The sequence below is a fragment of the Rhopalosiphum padi genome, chromosome 2, assembly GCF_020882245.1.
Source record: "Rhopalosiphum padi isolate XX-2018 chromosome 2, ASM2088224v1, whole genome shotgun sequence".
Classification (NCBI taxonomy): Eukaryota; Metazoa; Arthropoda; class Insecta; order Hemiptera; family Aphididae; genus Rhopalosiphum; species Rhopalosiphum padi.
Genome location: NC_083598.1, coordinates 12,706,959 through 12,727,298, shown reverse-complemented (window position 1 = coordinate 12,727,298; position 20,340 = coordinate 12,706,959). Strand labels below are relative to the sequence as shown.

Genomic DNA, 20,340 nt, shown 5'->3' with positions numbered 1-20,340 from the left:
ACACGCACTATTGATCTCAGTCCCAGAGACGACTGTCCGTCATCATTACACATATTATTATATTACATCGATCGTTAAACGTTAACCGACGATTGACACGAATGATAATAATATTATTTATATCGTGGTCACGGTTTAAAATACACCGGAACCGAGTAAAATACACTTATAAATCATTTTAACAGTTCACTACATTCGAATCGACCAATTACAGGCCACTAAATCATGTGTTTGAGACGGTCCCCGAAGACGTGTAGGTAGCTCACTGTAATCGATTCATTAAATCATTGTTAGTTATATTGTCTATATGCAACCCGCGGTATAATAAGTGTATTATCTTAAATCAGTATCGTGTCCGTGTCGACCAGACGATAGTTAGTAAAGCGATTTTTGCGGGCGCGTCGTTTATTTAATGTCGTTATTGTATTATAATCAGACGTGCACCGCACGCTGCAACTATACCACGTACGTTATAATACCTATTAATATATTATTATTGTGATGTAATATATCACGGAAAGTGCAGACGGGATGTGACGCCGGGCCGTTCCGATCGGAGACGACCGTAATGATAATATTATTACAACCGGCGGGCCGGAAGAAACCCTTACGGGCGCGCGGGGCGTTAACAGTTTTATTACAATGCCGAATAATAATAATAATTATTATTTTATCGGTGTATAATTATTGCGGTAGACGCGGTACCGCCGCCGCGGGTACGACCGGAATTCGCGGCGGGCCGAACTTGAGGCCAACAATCTGACACGGAAAAGGATACGTTCAAGCGGCGGCCGTTATGTGTTATTGTATATATTTATATATGTATGTACATAATTTATGTCCCGAGATGAGCCTCCCGTGTGTAGGACATTCGGGATCAAATTAACCATAAAACATACTCTCACGGAATGTCTTGCATACCTCGACGCAAGAAATCGGAACCACCTATCCAGCGACTTATATGACATACTGTACTACCAGTTCTCCAATCACCGGACATATTCGTATTCCTCCAAGAAACAGGATTGGATAAACTTATTTAACTTTCTGTATACATATCATTATAGTTACTCATATAATTTAGACATGTATTATTATTTAAGCTTTTCTTATTGTGTAACACCTTTTTAAAAAAAAAAAATGTATCTTATCCCAATGGCCATGTTGCCGAGGGTTATTCTTTTCTTTAATAAAAAAAAATAAAAAAATAAAATAAAGTATACAGCGACATTCTCGTACTACAGTAGACAGCGAATATTATAACGTCGTAACGCTCTTTCGGAGAGATTTTGGGGGTGTATAATGTAGAATACGCGTTTAACCGGCCAAGCAATAACAGCAGTAGTAGGTATTGTATAATAATATTATACGGAGCAACATTATATGCGCACGACCATGCGTGTTGTGTTGCCTGCAAGGTTCGACGAAAAGGATAAAAACGTTATTTTATCAATTGCGTTTATTTTTTTCGACTGACGAATATTCACACTGTTGATTTGGATCGCACGCGGTGTGTGCGTTCCGCTGACATTATACGGTATACGAGTACAATATCATAACAATGACTAGGGTTCTGAATTTGAAATGTTTCAAAATTGAAAATTGCACTATTCCTTAGTCATTTCAATGAATTTACGAAAAAAATATTTTTCCATACATATTTTGATAGATCGATTAGTGATAGTCCATAGCTAACATTGATAATGTACGATTTATCAAAGTTAATAGTTCAGAATTTATTATCTTGTTAATGGTTTGTAACTTTACCAGTTTTCGTTTATCAATGAAGTAATATTTATTTAAAAATAAATGTTTATCAATGAAGTAATATTTATTTAAAAATAAATGTTTATCAATTAAGTAATATTTATTTAAGAATAAATTTTTATCAATATATTAATTAGGGACAGATTTAAATTAGGACATAGGTGATTACATAATAAATTTGAATATTATACTGTCATCGCCGTATATCTTTCATTAATTCACTCCAATAAAATGCTATTAAAATAAAAATGTATAGTTATTTGTTTGAATTAATCAGGCTAAACATCTACAACGTTATATTCAATACATAAAAATTATTTTTTTAACCGAAAAGAAATCTAACCAATATTATTGAAATAGAATAACGAAAACTACAATGTCTTATATGAGTATTTTTTACAACCCGCCTCATAATTCGAACTGACTATTATAGATATATGTAAATATTTGACAATCGATGTCGAAATATATTTTTCACCAAGTATTATGTATCCTTTGAGATTGTTTTAAAATTTAATTCGTAGAGTGTATTACGATTAAATAATTTGAGGGTGGAAAAAAACGAAAAGAAAATTATTAAATATTTTTCCAATAATGTTATCCTGATTTTTTAACCGACCGCGACAAAGAAGAACTCTTTAGATTTGATAAATAGATTAATGAAAAATTAACAATATTTAAATCACTATGTTTTATCCACAAAAATTATTTAAACTATTTTATGCTATTATTAACACTGTGTGAAAGTTATTGGGTTACAAAATAATGTGTTATATTCAAAATACTTTTTAGAGTTTTGAAAAGTTAAAAACTTTATCACGAATAAATCGAAAATGTATAATTTACTGGAAAATGCTTATAAATAATTTATTGTTTTTGAATTTTGTTTGTGATTGAAACAAAATCTATGATTACAAAGACTAAATATTCTATATTTTCTAGCGTGTATACAGAATTTGGTTAACTTTTTGAATTTACGATCTTAACATAAATATTGTGTAGGGACGGATAAATGTTGATTTATATTATGATTTATGATACTAATAGTTATTGATATAATAATATAAAATCTAACATTAGTATGTAAAATGTAGATAATTATTATTTTAATCATAATTATATATATATTATAATGAATAAATGTTGTATTTATTTAAATTCTGCGATATAATAAATATATAAAATAATTTGGTATGGTTAAAATGATAATGTAATATTATTTCATTGTCTCTAGTTTATACATAATTTAATGTTTTGAAGTTAAAAATGTCGCTTAACAACATTATTTGCACTAAGGAAAATCATAGTTAGGGTACTTATAGTTGAAGGTACATATTCTTCGGTTTACGGTATACGCAGGATTTAATAGCATAATTAGTTCACACAGCTGTATTTCAACAAAAAGCTTGTGATTAGAAGATCCGCCGGGTCGCTTAAACATTTTACTCGGGTGTTACGAGTGGCAGTGTGTCTACTTTTACCCATATCACAACGACTTGTCACAATATGAAACGTAGTTCGGTAACACGTTTACCGGTACTTCTTTATTATTTAGTGCAGCATTATTGTTTATATTTCTTTATATCTATAAAAATTTCGATAGCTACAAATTTATGATAAGCAAAATACACATCTTTGCAAATGATAATAATATACAGTTTGGCATTTTGTTTATTTTATTGTACTTAGGCGTATTTTATGAAGACCAGCATATTGTGTTTTAACCGTCTTACAAACGAATTTAACGTTTAGCAGAATTAATTTTATTTAATTTTAATTGACCTTTAAAAAACCTTGAAGTTGAAAACATCATCTGTGCTTGTATGTTCTTTTTTTTATGGTATTTCTATTTTTAAATAAAGTATAAGTATGTCAATCATTAAAATTTAAAACGGTGTTCGGTTCTGTTCTGTTCTACTTAAATTAAACCACTACAACGAGATCGAATAAGATATAATTAAATGCCACGTAAATATAATAGTAAATAGTTATTCAATTATTTTCACAAACACTAATCAATTTTTTGTTATTATCATAAAATTAATCGCTGGAAATATTGAGTTGATATAAAATTTTCTTAAGATCACGTACTACTACGAAATCGACTACGCGCTTATGATTCAAAAAACTTAATTAGGTATCCTAAGTTTTCGTTGGGTATTAAAAAAATAAACATTTTGAAGTTAGTTTGATATTGCAAAAGAAAAATTAAACCATAAACATTCTTGAATGGAGAATGATAAATTCCATGGCACATTTATTTGAGTGTCATTTATATATATAGGTATATATATATAATATGCGTATGTTACCCATAGAGTTTTTCACAATGTAAATAATGGGACTAAATCCATCAGTACGCGATTCGTTCCAAAGTCAACAATACACCGAGGGAGAACTAACGTGAAATTGAATTTTTCCCGACATATTTAGCCCGATACTCTTCCTGTGCCATCACCCTTTTTAAACTTATTTCCTGGGTAAAATAACATGATTAGATTCCGGAGATGACAGCTTACTTCCACCGTCAGAATATTATTTCTATGTATTCATTATGAACATATATTTTTTATATCTTTTACATTTTACTACCGAATGACTCAGTTTAAGCCTACGACCAATATGTGAATAGTCATATAATTTTTTAGTTGCATTATTAGCTCTAAAATAATTTAGTTTATTATAAATTTTACTTAAATACACCGAGACATAATAAACGTTTTGTAAAATAACACAGCACAAAAAATATACTAAAATAAAAATAAACATAAAAATATTTTTAAAACTTTATTGTTTAAAAACGGTTATGTAAAAATTGATTTTATATTATATACCTACGTTTTAAAAGATCCCGGTAACGCGTTATATTTGAAATTTAATCTTTTTAAAAAAATATAGTAATTAATTCTTAGTGTGGCGTTATGAAGTGGATCGATTTATTTTATTTGCATAAAACGTATATACGATACTGTTTATTTTTAATGGCATTTTCAACTAAAAATTCTTAGGAGAAAAAATAAGATATTAATATTCAACTATCAAATTCTTGTCTTGCAATCTATATTCATTACAAATATTTCGTATTAGATAACCGTGTACAATGTGTACATTGTTAAATAGTTATTGACTATTGTAATGGCTTTGCATTGTCGATGTTTGACACATAGTTATGTAAATATAACTATCATTTTAATTAACACATTATAGTATGTGAGTATTTTATTGTTTTCAAAATCGTTGTACCAATAACTTCTTAACGTTTCTAGAGCGATTTGGATCTCATTCTCTGCGTGCAGCCATTTTTATTGTATATAAGTGTCTATTACCTATACGTTCACTGATGTTAATACATTGTTCGGTCATGCGTTTATCTAACGAATATAAAATTATATTACATAATATTGATGTTGAATTTTTAAATGTATTGATAAGTCAAATTGATACTTTGAAAAGTGGAGATTTGAATTGTGATGATAAATAGATTTTAAAGTCAAGTCCAATGTTTCAAAATATGTATATAAATTTGTCCAACATTATAATAAACCGGAATAACGAATGCATAATAATAAAAATAATATTAATAATAATAGCATATATTATTATTATTATTATTATATTATATTATAAACTTGGTAGATACAGAGAATTAATTTTACTCGGGTAAGTGGGCTTTTGCGTTATGTGAGGTTTTTACGAACAGAAAACTAAAATGCATTTAACTTTCTCTATATTTATTATTTCATATGGCTGGGCTACGAAATCGTAATAGGTACCTATTCTTTATTTTTATTATGCATGCAGTTACTACATGTTGCACGAATGGGCGATCTTGTTTTAATAATATCGTAATTATATGTATAACATAATAATATGCAAACGTTAAAAACGTGGTTACTGTCCTTACGCTTGTAACAATTACATAAATGATACAAATAAGTACTGTTAACAGTAAAAATTAACTTTTATTCGTTATCTACCCGCTGTTTCTCTTGTGAATTGTGTTAATTTTTTTTAACCATTTCAATTAATAATTCTCATACTGTATAAAGTATAATACTAAAATATTGTATATATTTTATTTTTGTATTTAGGTAATTATAATATCAATATATTATATAATACAATGTATACGATAACATATAATTTTATTTCCAACCCAAGTTTCGTGTACCCATATTTATTTATTGACCCAATGACGCCCATAGACCATTATCGGAAACATATTACATTTTAAAAACGTAAGAGTAGTAAACTTTATTATTGAAAAAAAATATCTAAAATTAAAATAAATATAAATATTTTCTAAGCATTTACCTATTTTTTTATTTTTAAGTGTTGGTAAAAACTTTTAGATTTAAGCGAAAAGCTTGAATATTTAATACAACATTTCAGCATAAATATTGTAGTTTAAAAATATGAAAAACACTTAGGCATGATTATTATTATTATTAGCGTTATAAGACAATTTTTTTACAACATTTGTCGTGATGGATCATTGAATTTTATTTTAACATGTTTATTTACTCAATCACAAGATACATTTGATACCTGCTGTACACCAGTCTTCGGAGTGGTTACTTATTAGCCTACTTTTTTTTTTTAAATTTCATACTTCAAATTCAAATATTTTTCAGATTACTCTGATGTATAATTAATATCGAACTTTGAAATAGGTAGTTCAATCACTCATAAAATGTTTAAATACCTATACAATATTAATAAACTTATCTCTAATGTCTAACATGTTGTGGATTATTCCTATTCCATTCTACTCCACCCATTTTAACTTGAAATACTTATACATAATAGAACTTAAGTCTTATAAGTCACAACGAATTTACATTTGTTAACAATTTAATTAATATGTATGAAATAAATTCAAAAATATTTTATTGACATACGGAATTAAAAACGTAAATGATTTATGTCGTTGTCAATCAAAAATAGTAAAAATAATAAGATAAACATTTGTGATAAATATTTTTTTTTCAACAGTGTTGTTGTGCAAGAATATTATACAATTAAGTAAAAAATAAATAAAAACTTTTCAAAATTATAAATTTAGACATTTGATTGGATTACCTTGAATAAAAAAAATATGTAACAAAAACATCTATAATTATTTTTCTACGAACACCCTTTATATTATGTTCCATTTTAAGCAGTTTTCTGTGTACCTACTCGACACCGTGTAATTTATTATATCCTTCAAATATATCATTATTAATTATAACTTAATACTAATAATATATATATATACTTGATATCATTGATCTATATATATACAGAGTGATTCAAAATGTATGTTACAATCATTTTATCATATAATATTTCGACATATCTAAAATGGTTATCAATATTTATATTTTTTTACAATATTTTAGGTAGTTTTGGGGGTCGACATTTAAGTAATTGAAAATTTTTTTGAAGTATTTATGTATACATAAAAATCAAAATTTGAACAAGTATTATATGATTTATAAGTACCTATTTAAAATTAAGGTGAGCGAACCTTAGTTTTAAATACTTATAAATCTTTAATGTATTACTCTTCTTTATTTATATTTTCATGTATCACAATACTCCGAAAAAAAATCTTCACATTATGATTGCAAAATAAATGTAGGTTCCTATCTGAATTTCTGAAGTTGACCTCCAAAATTTTTCCCTAAAATACTGTAAAAAAAATATAATTTATAATCATTTTAGATATTTTTGAATACAAATTTTCGTATTAAACATTTTTCACTATTATGAATATTTATATGATAAAATGACTAACATCAATTTTAAATCCCCCTGCACTCTTAAAATAATAGTTTCATAACCATCAGCAAACAATTTTATAAGTACAATTTAAGTACATATTGAATAATTTTGATACCTATATAACATAATTGTGTGAGTACCTACGAATTATAGCAGAAATGTATTTTGTACATTATTATAATTAGTTTAAAATAAAAATTATCAAATCTTATAATATATAATAAAAATATACGATGATGTATTTTTAATTTAAAATATATACTGTAAGATTATCAGAAAATGTATAAATATTATATATATATATATATATATATATATATATTTAAATGGATATTCATAACTTTATAATATTAACTAATTTTATTTTAGAGCTTAATACACGATTAAAAGGATCAATTAGTATTTAATATTTATTGTTAATTAATTAATTGAATAATACAATAGGTAAGCAAAAATATAATATTATATTTAAAAAATTAAAAATTAAAAAATTAGAAAAAAAAAGGAAATATGTAAAGCTATGATCAATTAAAATAGTTGCATATATTATTTTTACAAAATATATTCTATTTATCATAATAAATTAACATTGGTATTACATCACATGCTATGAATATTAATTAAGTTTTAATATTTTATATTACAGATTACAAGAATTTAACGTGAAACACACTCTTTAAACTAAAGGTAAGTAATATTTTATAATTTCAAAAATATTATAGGTACTAAAGATTTTATACATTTATGCCAATGTTCAAAAATCAAAATTTAGTTGAAGGAAAATTCTCAAATTAAATTCTAGCACCTGTAAAGATGGAACATCTTGTGTGTGTGGTATTCAGAAGAGATTTTATATCAATTCTAGAATGTATTCTTCAATATTGAGTTGATAATTAGAAAAAATTGTCCCACGTACACTATCGTATACTCTCTGTGTTAATTTGATCACAAAAATGTATTAAAGTGCAGCTGTAGAATACCTAATTTGAATTTAAAATGTTTGTTCCGCTGTTCGTTAGCAATTATAGTATGAATAATAATGAAAACGCGTCATAATATTATAATATAATATGCTGATAGAGGAATTTTTCAAATTTTTCACACCAATATCGTGGTTATTGACAAGCGGTAAAAACACGTCAAAAAATAATAATGAATTATTAATGCGTTAAAAAGTTAATATCACTGCTGCGGGCCGCGGCTTGTGTGGCACATTCGCTGCGCAACGGCGTTATCAATACAGTGCGCCTCTGCGGCATCTATGACGAATACTACAGTTGAATTACCTATATAAAATGGTATCGTGTGGCTACCAGTGACGAGGTTCACATTGCGCGATTGTACTATAGGTAACTGTGGTATAACCGCAATAATATACGAATGAGTAGTACATGCAGAGTCGAGATTGCACCTTCTCCGACAATCTCTATAACATACACGATACACGTCACACGATAATTTTATCGGTAGTGCCATTAACTTTTATTACGTCCGGGCGAACAGACGGCGGCGAGATTATTGTATTTACGACCAACCATATTATAGTATATACTACAGCCGCGGTGTAGAAGGCAAATCTTACTCACGGAATATTCTTACCTTGGAGGTGTAGATTTTTTTAGGCGTGTATACCCCGTAAATTATAGTAATTGGCGTGAATTATAGAACTGCATCCGTGATAAGTGTATATGACAGAATACTTCAGGGATGTATTGGTAAATAATTTGTTGAACATATTACTATCGAAAATGTCAAGAAAAGTATTCTCACCCTGCACGATAATAAATTATACATACCTAATACCTTAAACCATAAACATAGCTACCTTTTACTCTTCCAACATATCACTAATAAAATAATAATAATAACACTATACAAATTATCCATATAATATTATGTAGAAATCAATTTAAATAAATAATATTTAATTAGAAAAATCTATTTTTATCCACTGAAAATTCTTTCAGCAGCGATAAATCTACACATCGGAAATATTTACGATTATATTGTATTGTCTGTGAGCGTTGTAGTAGACGTGGTGTAGTGGGTCATGACTCATGACTCATGAGTAACCATAGAATAAAAGACAGAATAACGCAAATAATAAAATAATATACTCGATCATTACCACTGACAGTGTGTACGGTGAATGGTGGTGCCTACACTAACCGTATACTTTCAAAGTTAATATTTTTTTTCGCTTATGCACAATTCTTTATAAATATTGTTATGGATTTTTATGAGCATGTGCCGTTTACGCTTCAATACACCCCTGTATCCTATTTACGACGAACGTTGACAAGTGGATGGAACAATGAATCGCGGCAGTATTAACAATAACGTATAACGCGTGTGCAATCGTGTATCACACAAATCTAATAACACATCTACGTATTTTGTATTTTTTGCAAGAATTATAATCCAATAGGTATTATTATCGTGTATAAAAACTAAGATATTGACACGACAAAATCAAAAAACTCAAAGTGATATATAAGGTATAATAATATTTGTAACTGATTTCACTGTATTTAATTAATTAATTAAAAGTGTCAATCTAATGACTCATGGTAAGCTATGAGTATACCTACGTATATTAGATCATTATTAATTAAAACGTTGTTCTTCATTGTTCTTCAATAAGGAAATACAACTCAGCATTATATGGCTGGTGGTATGGTATAATCACATCTTTATAAATTATCTTTTGCTCAATTCTATAGCACCTTTCACAAATCGATCTTATTTGATCGTTTTATCGTATTTAGAGACGATTTATACACTGTATATAAGACAATGCAAACAATAATGACATTATCCTTTCCTTAATTATACCTCTTAAAAATATTCTAAATAGGTAGTCTTAATTTAGAATTGTTTACTTAAGGCGTTAATTTACAGATATTTATTTAATATCAACAATTTTAAATAGAATTAAATTTTGTCTTAAGTTACTGTAACTAATATATTTTTTTGTCCCTAAGATATCTGTGTAATTGTTGTACTACATTCTCAACACAACCCACCACACATGGTTATGATAACCTCATAACTCGTATCTCCTAAGAATGTAAAAATTGAATTATTTTGATCTATTTAATATAAAAACATACCTATCATCTCTAAATTAATTATGTACACATTTACTTATGCCTATATATTTATAATTATACTCTAATATTTTCTTGTAGATTTTCAGCTGTAGTATTTATTTAAAATTGTTTAAATTGTATTTATAAAGTAGTAAAACACCTATACTCATGACTAGTCATAAGTAGGCCATAAATACGTACTTATTTTTATACTACCATAATAGGTTGTATACTTGAATATTGTGCACTATAATTAGGCACACAATGACGTTTATTTTAATAAGTAAATAAAATGTTTTTTAAATATAATACATTCGACGTTCATATAAAATGACCCAACTCTAAATTAAAACTAATTGTAAAGAATAGAAATAAAAATGACTCGTTATCGTGATTGAAATAATTTATTTTATTAATTACAATAAAACAAAATACACAATAATTTATGTCCAGATGGTAAGACAAAAGAGCCGTATTCCATAATAAAAAATTAAAGAACGGCGTAAAAAAAAAAAATTAAATTACTGACAATAAATTATTAGTAAGCCTTGTATGCAGCCGGTTTGTAAGCAGGGGCGGCATAAGAGTGGGCTGGGGCGGCGTAAGAGTGAGCTGGGGCGGCGTAAGAGTGAGCTGGGGCGGCGTACGAGCGAGCTGGGGCGGCGTAAGAGTGAGCTGGAGCGGCGTACGAGTGAGCTGGGGCGGCGTACGAGTGAGCTGGGGCAGCGTACGAGTGAGCTGGGGCAGCGTAAGAGTGAGCTGGGGCAGCATACGAGTGTTTGGCGTATGCGGCAGGTGCAGCGTATGAGTGAGCTGGGGCGGCGTAAGAGTGAGCTGGAGCGGCATAAGAGTGAGCTGGGGCGGCGTACGAGTGAGCTGGGGCAGCGTACGAGTGAGCTGGGGCAGCGTAAGAGTGAGCTGGGGCAGCATACGAGTGTTTGGCGTATGCGGCAGGTGCAGCGTATGAGTGAGCTGGGGCGGCGTAAGAGTGAGCTGGAGCGGCATAAGAGTGAGCTGGAGCAGCGTAAGAGTGAGCTGGGGCAGCGTAAGAGTGAGCTGGGGCAGCGTAAGAGTGAGCTGGAGCGGCGTAAGAGTGAGCTGGGGCAGCGTATGCTGGTTTGTAGGCCGGGGCAGATTTGTAAGCCGAAGCGGGTGCGCTGTAACCGTGGCTATGTCCTTCGATTTTCTTGACTTCGGCGTTGAAACCGCTGTGGTCGGCGGTGTATTCGACGACGCGGGTGGAACCGTCGGATTCCAGAAGGCTGTACGATCCCTTGACGTTGCCGTGTCCGTCGCTGTGTTCGGATTGGCTCTTGACGTCGTAGGAGTGTGGGTCGTTTACGCTGTACTCGAAGTTGTACGGGGTCGGGGACTCGTACGAGTGCTCTGGGGCGTAAGCGTGGTGTGCTGGGTAAGCCGGTGCGGCGTATTGGGCGAGTGTGGTGGCCACGCAGGCGGCGAATATGATCATCTAAAAGTATAATAAAATATGTATTTATTTAATACAAAATTTTAACTTAACAAATTATGAATCGTCTGTTTGAAAAAAAAAACATCGATCGCAACATCGAAATCAAAAATAGAGTCATTACGTTATTGAACGGAATCTAAATACCTTAACTGCCATTTTTGTTATTTTTTTTTCTGTATTGTGTGTACTTGGATCTGTGAATGGAAACTGATAACAACTGTCCAGTGATTCTCTGTATTTATGTTGACGGAAAGTTATAATTGCCTCCCTACCAAATAATTTAATTTTGTGAAGTTGTGTCATTACATTATGTTATAACCGGTTATAATATATAATGTATATTATTATTCTTTCATATTTTTACTTGTTTAAGACCAATTTTGTTACCTTATTTATGCGTAATGTTCCTTTCCAATAATTTGGACATACACGACGTCGTATCATTTCATTGAGATGCTGAAGGATTTTTATATTTTTATAAATTATTCTCAAACCTAAAATTAAATTAGTAATTTTGAAAATAAACCACACAACTAATTATTATTTAAATCGATTCAATGCCAATTACCTATCGATAACTAACTATTGATTATTAGGTTTTAGGTATAATAAATTAAGAATTCATGTATCAAGTCAAACACTCAATTTTTGAAATGATTTAAATAAGAATTTTAATTCTACAATATTCGAAAATATGTGAGATAAAATATCTTCGAAATAGTATCGATCAGTGCTTAAAGAATTTTTTAAATATGGTTATGATCTTATCAATTTTATTTTATTTTATTTTTATTTTATCGTTCTTATTTTCGACTTTGACGGCTAGGTCATTAGCTATACATTGATATAAATAAATATTTTTAAGGTTATGTGTATGCCTGACCTTATGTAGTTGTATCATAAAATCTACTTATAAACTTAAAGATAAAATAAAGATACATATTCATAATATTAATATTAATGGTTTTTTTATAATTATAATTGTAGTATAGTAATATTTTTTTTTTTTCAAATATTTGGTATATTTAATCGAATATTTTGATTTGGTTAAAGAATTTTATAGTTTTGTTTTAGTTAACTAGATTTAGTCCTAAACTTTCTTAAATTAAAGAGATAACTTTGTGTTCATTGTATTGTCCGTGTTTCTCGAAAATGTCATTTGTTATTTGCGTGATATCACATGATCGACATAATGAAAAGTCATCATTTTTTTTTCATTTTAAGTTGCTGTATTTTAATTTTTGTTCCACTTTATTAACTGGTGAGATTGGGGGTGGGGGTAAAATTACAAATGAAATTAATATTAACAAGTAAATGTAGAGCCTTAATTAGTTCACAAAATATAATTATACATATAAATATTTTCTAGAAATTTCTAAATTTTCAAAATGTTTTGTGTTATTAATAAATCTTTTAATTCTTCTATATGTTTTTAATTAAATATTAATATATGTACAATGTTTATGAAAAAAACTTAAAAATTGAATGTAAAGTTGGTCACATATTTTTTATAAATATTTTTAGATGTAATTATTTTATTTTATAAGAATAAGGGAGCAGAATTCTCTGATTAAAGTTTTAAATTTATTATGCTATAAAGTAATATTATGTTAGATAGTTAAACTAAATAAAAAATGTTGTATTATATATTTTATTATTTAGAAATGTTTAATTATAGAGACTTAAAACTTTTTAGTTACACATATTTTATCTACATGATATATTTTTAATTTATATTAATTTAAAGCTATTTTAAGATGAACCTATTCAAGCATACAGTACACAATATCTTCATATTATACTATTTATTGGTGTATTAAGATTTTATGTTTTTAAAATAATAAAATGTTTTTCTCAAACAATATAGTAATTAATTAAACTCTAGTCCATATAGCTTTTAATTAAAATTAAGTGTTGCTTTCAAAAAGTAATAAAATATAGCATGTATTATGGCGCGTGTGAAGTGAATTGGGTTGTCTGCAGTCTATATATCCTGTCCGAACTTTTTGATATACGTTATTACAATGTGACCTATTGTATTTAAAAATACGCGAAATCAATCTGCAGTATAGTAGGTTTTGAATGTACCTCGTAATTGAGTAAGTTGGTCTAATGAATCTGGTAAACTTGAATACAATTATAAATTATTGCATACGAAATAAATTTCTCTAAATCAAAGACCTCTGGAAATCTATATTTTTTAGGATATTTTATAATTTATTAATTTTACCATTAGTATTTTTTTTTTTATTATTATTATTACCATTATATTGAACGCATTTTTTTAAACATCATATATTTTATATAAAAAATAAATTATTATAAATATTAAATCTTGAATTATTGACTATTGTTATTGTCATTAACAATATGTAAATATAGTATTCAGCCTAATAGCGTCAATGTTATCGTAGTATTAATAACTTAAAATTAGTCTAAATATGTCGAGGACAGATGTGTATAAAAAATAATAATTTGATATAATATGTTTAGGCTAGGTTTCAAGTTTTTACAATTTATGTTTTTTAAATAAAAACAAAATATAAAATGCCATTTAAGGATAGGTTCTTAAACGTATGGATAATAAATTTATTGTTTAATCATTCATTATTTTACGCAATAACTATTTTTTTTTTAATTCTAATAAAAATACGTAAATTTTTTTTTTTTTTTGATTTGTAAACTTTCGTGATTTTGACTAATTTTGTTAATATTTTAATTTCAAACGCAAAAAGAATGGAATATTATGAACATTTTATATTTTTTAATGGATAAAGATAAATTTTTGAAATATGTTGTATTTAATTTACAAACAAATATTTAATAATTTATCATCATAAATTTAAAACAATGATTATAAATGTAAATATTTTGAATTCTTTATTTGTCAAAAATAGCCTTTATGTTATGAAAATTATATTATAGGCAGAAATTACTTATATAAATATTTAGTAATAACTGTTAACGCTTAATCGCTCATTAATTACAACATTAAACAAATTTGATCAAGTTTAAGTATGTCTAAAATTGCTGACCAAACAAATATATACATATGAATTATTAGAATTATTTCCTTAATTTAAATATGACATTCTTTATACAGCTATAACCATAATGATTATAATATAATGTATAATAAATCCCATTATATATAATATATTTTATAATTTAAAATAAATATTGAGCTCTAGTTGTAATCCATATAATAAAATTCCATAAATTTAATGAAACTTAGGAATATAACTTATAACTAAAATTGCTAATTGTATAATTTTTGGCTGGCTTTATATAATACGGTTATATCTTCACATGAATAAATACTTATATTTTATACTTAAATCAAAACTTGTTTGGTGGTTTTCTTGATTATTCGTGTATATCATATTATCAGGTTGTGAAGAGATTAAGGAATTAAGGAGGTACTAGTTTTCTATTTTTGAAAAAAAAATAAAAAAAAAAATTTTAAAATTCAAATGTTTTATTATTTAATTAACAATTGAATAAATTAGACATGATCAGATATTGGTACAGCAGAATAGATGACTTATATGTCAAGTATTACAATATTCATTATAAAAAATTGGAATCCTTAAATAAAAAAGAATTAATATGCCTTGTATGCAACTGGTTTGTAAGCCGGAGCAGAGTACGAGTGAGCTGGGGCAGCGTAAGCGTAAGAGTGAGCTGGGGTGGCGTAAGAGTGAGCTGGGGCGGCGTACGAGTGAGCTGGGGCGGCGTAAGCGTAAGAGTGAGCTGGGGCGGCGTAAGAGTGAGCTGGGGCAGCGTAAGAGTGAGCTGGGACAGCGTAAGAGTGAGCTGGGGCTACATAAGAGTGAGCTGGGGCAGCGTAGGCGTAAGAGTGAGCTGGGGCGGCGTATGAGTGTGCAGCGTATGCTGGTTTGTAGGCTGGGGCAGATTTGTAAACCGGAGCGGGTGCGCTGTAACCGTGGCTATGTCCTTCGATTTTCTTGACTTCGGCGTTGAAACCGCTGTGGTCGGCGGTATATTCGACGACGCGGGTGGAACCGTCGGCTTCCAGAAGGCTGTACGATCCCTTAACGTTGCCGTGTCCGTCGCTGTGTTCGGATTGGCTCTTGACGTCATAGGAGTGTGGGTCGTTTACGCTGTACTCGAAGTTGTACGGGGTCGGGGACTCGTACGAGTGCTCTGGGGCGTAGGCGTGGTGTACTGGGTAAGCTGGGGCAGCGTATTCAGCGAGTGCGGTGGCCACGCAGGCTGCGAAAACGATCATCTGAAATACGCATTGATATTATAATAATACTGATTATAATTTAAAATACAATATTTAACCAAAAATATATGAACTGTTAACAACTCGAGAAATCTTGTTCAAAATAAAACTTTGATTCATTATTATCAAACAAAATCTAAATACCTTAACTGCCATTTTTGATTTTTTGAACTGTGCTGTGTTGGCTTGGTTCTTTGGATTGAAACTGATAGAAAATCACTGTTGATTATCCGTATTTAAACGAAATGAACGTCTTGATTACTTCCCTTCCAATTACACATTATAATTACTTATTAGATAAATGCAGATTATGTCTGATTGAAACCGGTTGTGCATTAATGTATTATTATATTTTTAATTTTTTAACACTTTTGTAGCTATCGCCCTCTAAATAATTATATTGTATAGTCTAATGGTAACACTTATACATTTTAAGCTCTCCTACGTATTTGAAATGTATTTTAAAGGATATTTTTACATTTATTCAGAAAATTCATCAAAATAGTTTTCGATTTCCCCTTTTCTTATCGGGTACATAGTACATTACAATATTATATGTATTTATTTACTTGTCAATGAAAATTTAAAAGTACTATTATTAGCATACATCGAGTTGCAAATAAATTTAATTACAGATTGATTTTTTTTTATCGTAATATAACTTAAACATAAGACAATTTAATAACACAATGTCAAACTAATTAAATACAAATTTACCTGTATAACTAGTTTAATTTTATTTTAGATATATTTTCCGTTAACGTATCAAATTTTGAAATATAAAATTGTTTCTATTACATGGTTCTAAATAAAATTAATCTTATTTAATTTAATTTGAATATTATCCATGGTTTTTTTTTTACCTTACATGTCCGAAATATTTGGTTAAAATCGTCCTTAAACCAATAAAAAACTATTGATTCTTAAATTATGTAAGTACTTACAACAAACTTAAGTTAAATGTATATCATGGTGAATAAATAATATTAAATAATAAATAAAAATTAATTTAAGTAAGCTATAAATTAAACATATTGAAAGTGCGTTATTTATATTTTGTATTATTATATCATTTTCAAGTTTTATGTAACACATAATAATTATAATAGCTTTTCATTAATAAAAGTTTTATTTTGTATCTTTTTCATACACCTAGTGTTAAAAAGGATACCATTTTGTGTTTATTGTAAATTCGATGTAGAACTCTTAGATGTCAATTTAAAAATTGTTTAAATAATATTGTAAGATATAAAAGAAACATAATAATTTAAAATTATAATATTAAATACATTTTCAAGGAAATATGTATTAAAAAATGCATACAATTGCTCACGTATAAATATGTATGAATAGATTATATGAAATATGAACAAATCAGACGAAATTAAAGATAACATTTATATAAAAAATTTAAAAATATAATACACAATTGAAGTTCATAGATCGTATGAATGCATTATTTATTTAATATATTTATTAATTATTACTTACCTAATGTTTATTACCATGAACATATTACTATTCGTCGTCGATATTGAGTTAAATTTTTAATTAAACCATTACAACATTATGTAATATATATTTAATAAGTATATTAATTCTTACTTGAACATCAATAATTATATAATGTAAATATTTACAATGTACTCATTTTTTAAATATTAAACAAATTTAGCGGCATTAAAAAATATTTATACATTTTAAAAAATATATAAACTATGTACTGACTAATATATTTTAAGTTACGTGTATGGTATTTGTTGCCGTAATCTATACATGTTTTGTATTAACTTGATATTAAACTTAAGTAACGACTACTTGTTATAACTTGTAGTAACAAGTTATAACAAGTAGTCGTTCCAAAAATATATATTATCGAAATGATATCAAATATGATAAAATTATTTTCATGATAATATTTTATTTATTAAAAAATTTAGAAATAAATAAAAATATTTTTTCTTTTATTTCGTAAACAAAATTACAATGATACAAAAATACAACAGTAAGCCCTTAGTGGGTTAATACAGTGGAATGGGTACAAAACTACCTATCCACATACCTAGATCATATCCCTAGACTGGAACCGAAGAACTATAATGATATATGGTGCTTTGTAACGTGTATAATATTATGTGCTTTAATTTTCTTGTCTTTATTGTTAAAATGACAGTGGTCGTCAGTAGTTTATAGTATAACGCGAGTTGAATCTTAGATTTCCAGAAGGATGTATCATTATTTAACATTGCCGTGTCCATTGCTGTATTCAGACTAGCTGTGAACACCGTAAGTGTGTGGGTCATTTACGCTGTACTTGAAGTGGCAAGGGATTATGTACTCTGAGGCGTAAGAGTGGTGGCCGGGTAAGTTGAGGTGGCGATTGCATGGGCAAGTGTGTTGGCAACGCAGTCGATGAAAAAAATAATCAACTGCACTTCAATCTCTCTCTCTATAGTTTCAATCCGTAGATTGGTTTGCAGCCATCTTCCATTCTTCTCTATTATCCGCTTTCCTTTTCATTTCTACGTATGAGTTGCATCCTTGGTCCTTAATTATTTGTTGAATATACTCTAATCTTGGTCTCCCCCTATGGTTTTTACCGTCTATGCATCCTTCTATGATCAATTTTAGTAGTCCTTCGTGTCGCATTATATGGCCTATCCATTCGTTTCTTCTTCTAACTATACTTTTCCATATTAATTTTTCTTCTGATATCCTCTCTAGCACCTCTTCATTTGTTATTCTGTCCATCCAGCTTATTCTCAACATTCTTCTGTAGCACCACATTTCAAACGATTCTAGCCTTCTTCGATTTCCCATTGTTATTGTCCAGGTTTCACACCCATATAAGGCTATACTCCATACATATGTCTTCAATAGATTTTTCCTTATTTTTAGGCTAACGTTTCTTGATGCAAGAAGAGTTTTCTTGCTATTAAATGCTATTTTCGCTTGACAGATGCGTTTTATTATTTCACTACTATTTCTTCCATCATTACTGATGATGCTTCCTAGGTATGCAAATTCATCTACTTGTTTTACTGTCTGGTTTCCTCGTAGCTTTATCTGTGTTCTGGTCACATTCTCCCTTCCACATACGAGTACTTTTGTTTTTTGTACATTTATTTTCATACGCAAATCCTTGATAAAAATTTCGTCCATAGTTTTGATTAGTTGTTGTAAATCTTCTTCTGTCTCAGCAATTAACGCTATATCATCGGCGAAGCGCAGCATACTTATTTTATGACCATTCACTATTATCCCTAGGTTGGTATCCTCTTTTATCTTTTCTATTGCTTCTTGAATGTATGCATTGAATATAATTGGTGATAGAGTGCATCCTTGCCTCACTCCTTTGTTTATTTTCGCTTCTTCTACGTTATCTTGGATTTTTATAACCGCCAACTCATCTTTGTATAGTTTGTACAGCAGTTTCCTGTCTGCCTGTTTTATCCCCACTCTTGTCATCATATCAAACATTAACTTCCAGTTCACATTATCAAATGCTTTTTCGATGTCCACAAAAGCTATAAATGTTTGCTTATTCTTTCTAATCCTTTTCTGAATAATAATTCTCAGTGCCAGTATTGCTTCTCTCGTTCCTCTATTTTTCCTGAAACCAAATTGGTCATCCGTCAATGATTGTTCTATCTTGGATTCAATACGTTGGAATAAAATCTTTGTTAGTATCTTTGATGCATGTGATAGGAGGCTAATGGTGCGGAATTCCTCACATTTCTTTGCTGCTGCTTTCTTTGGGATGGGTATAATTATGCTTTTTATGTAGTCCTCTGGCATTTCGCCAGTCACGTATATATCTCTGATAATTTGGAACAGCCTGTTTTTAACTTTCTCTCCTGCCTCCTTCCAAAGCTCTGCTTGTATTCCATCAATTCCCGCTGCCTTTTTGTTCTTCAGATTCTTCAATGCTTTATCAAATTCCTCTCTCATGACTGGATCCTTTTCATATTCTTCCTCTTCTTTTGATT

At 29.0% G+C, this 20,340-nt stretch overlaps 2 protein-coding genes across 4 annotated transcripts in view; one reads left to right on the top strand and one right to left on the bottom strand.

Annotated features, from left to right (window-relative positions):
• Positions 1-20,340, top strand: part of LOC132921140 (Kv channel-interacting protein 1-like) — a 411,785-nt gene that overhangs the window by 120,486 nt on the left and 270,959 nt on the right. For all 3 annotated transcript variants that reach the window (XM_060983998.1, XM_060983999.1, XM_060983997.1), the window contains one exon: positions 8,183-8,223. The gene's annotated coding sequence lies outside the window, so the exon portion shown is untranslated. The remainder of the gene's footprint in view (positions 1-8,182; positions 8,224-20,340) is intronic.
• Positions 11,014-16,630, bottom strand: LOC132923141 (uncharacterized). The gene is made up of 4 exons (XM_060986973.1): positions 16,496-16,630; positions 15,707-16,351; positions 12,244-12,408; positions 11,014-12,099 (listed from the first exon to the last, which is right to left on the bottom strand). The coding sequence occupies exons 1-4, from the start codon at positions 16,505-16,507 to the stop codon at positions 11,167-11,169; spliced, it is 1,755 nt and encodes a 584-aa protein (XP_060842956.1). The 5' UTR covers positions 16,508-16,630; the 3' UTR covers positions 11,014-11,166.

Coding starts and splice junctions, on each gene's coding strand:
- LOC132923141 (XM_060986973.1), bottom strand. Junction 12,409..15,706: donor CAGTTGCATACAAGGCATAT/TAATTCTTTTTT, acceptor CGGTTATAACAT/AATGTAATGACACAACTTCA. Junction 12,100..12,243: donor TAACAAAAATGGCAGTTAAG/GTATTTAGATTC, acceptor TTATACTTTTAG/ATGATCATATTCGCCGCCTG.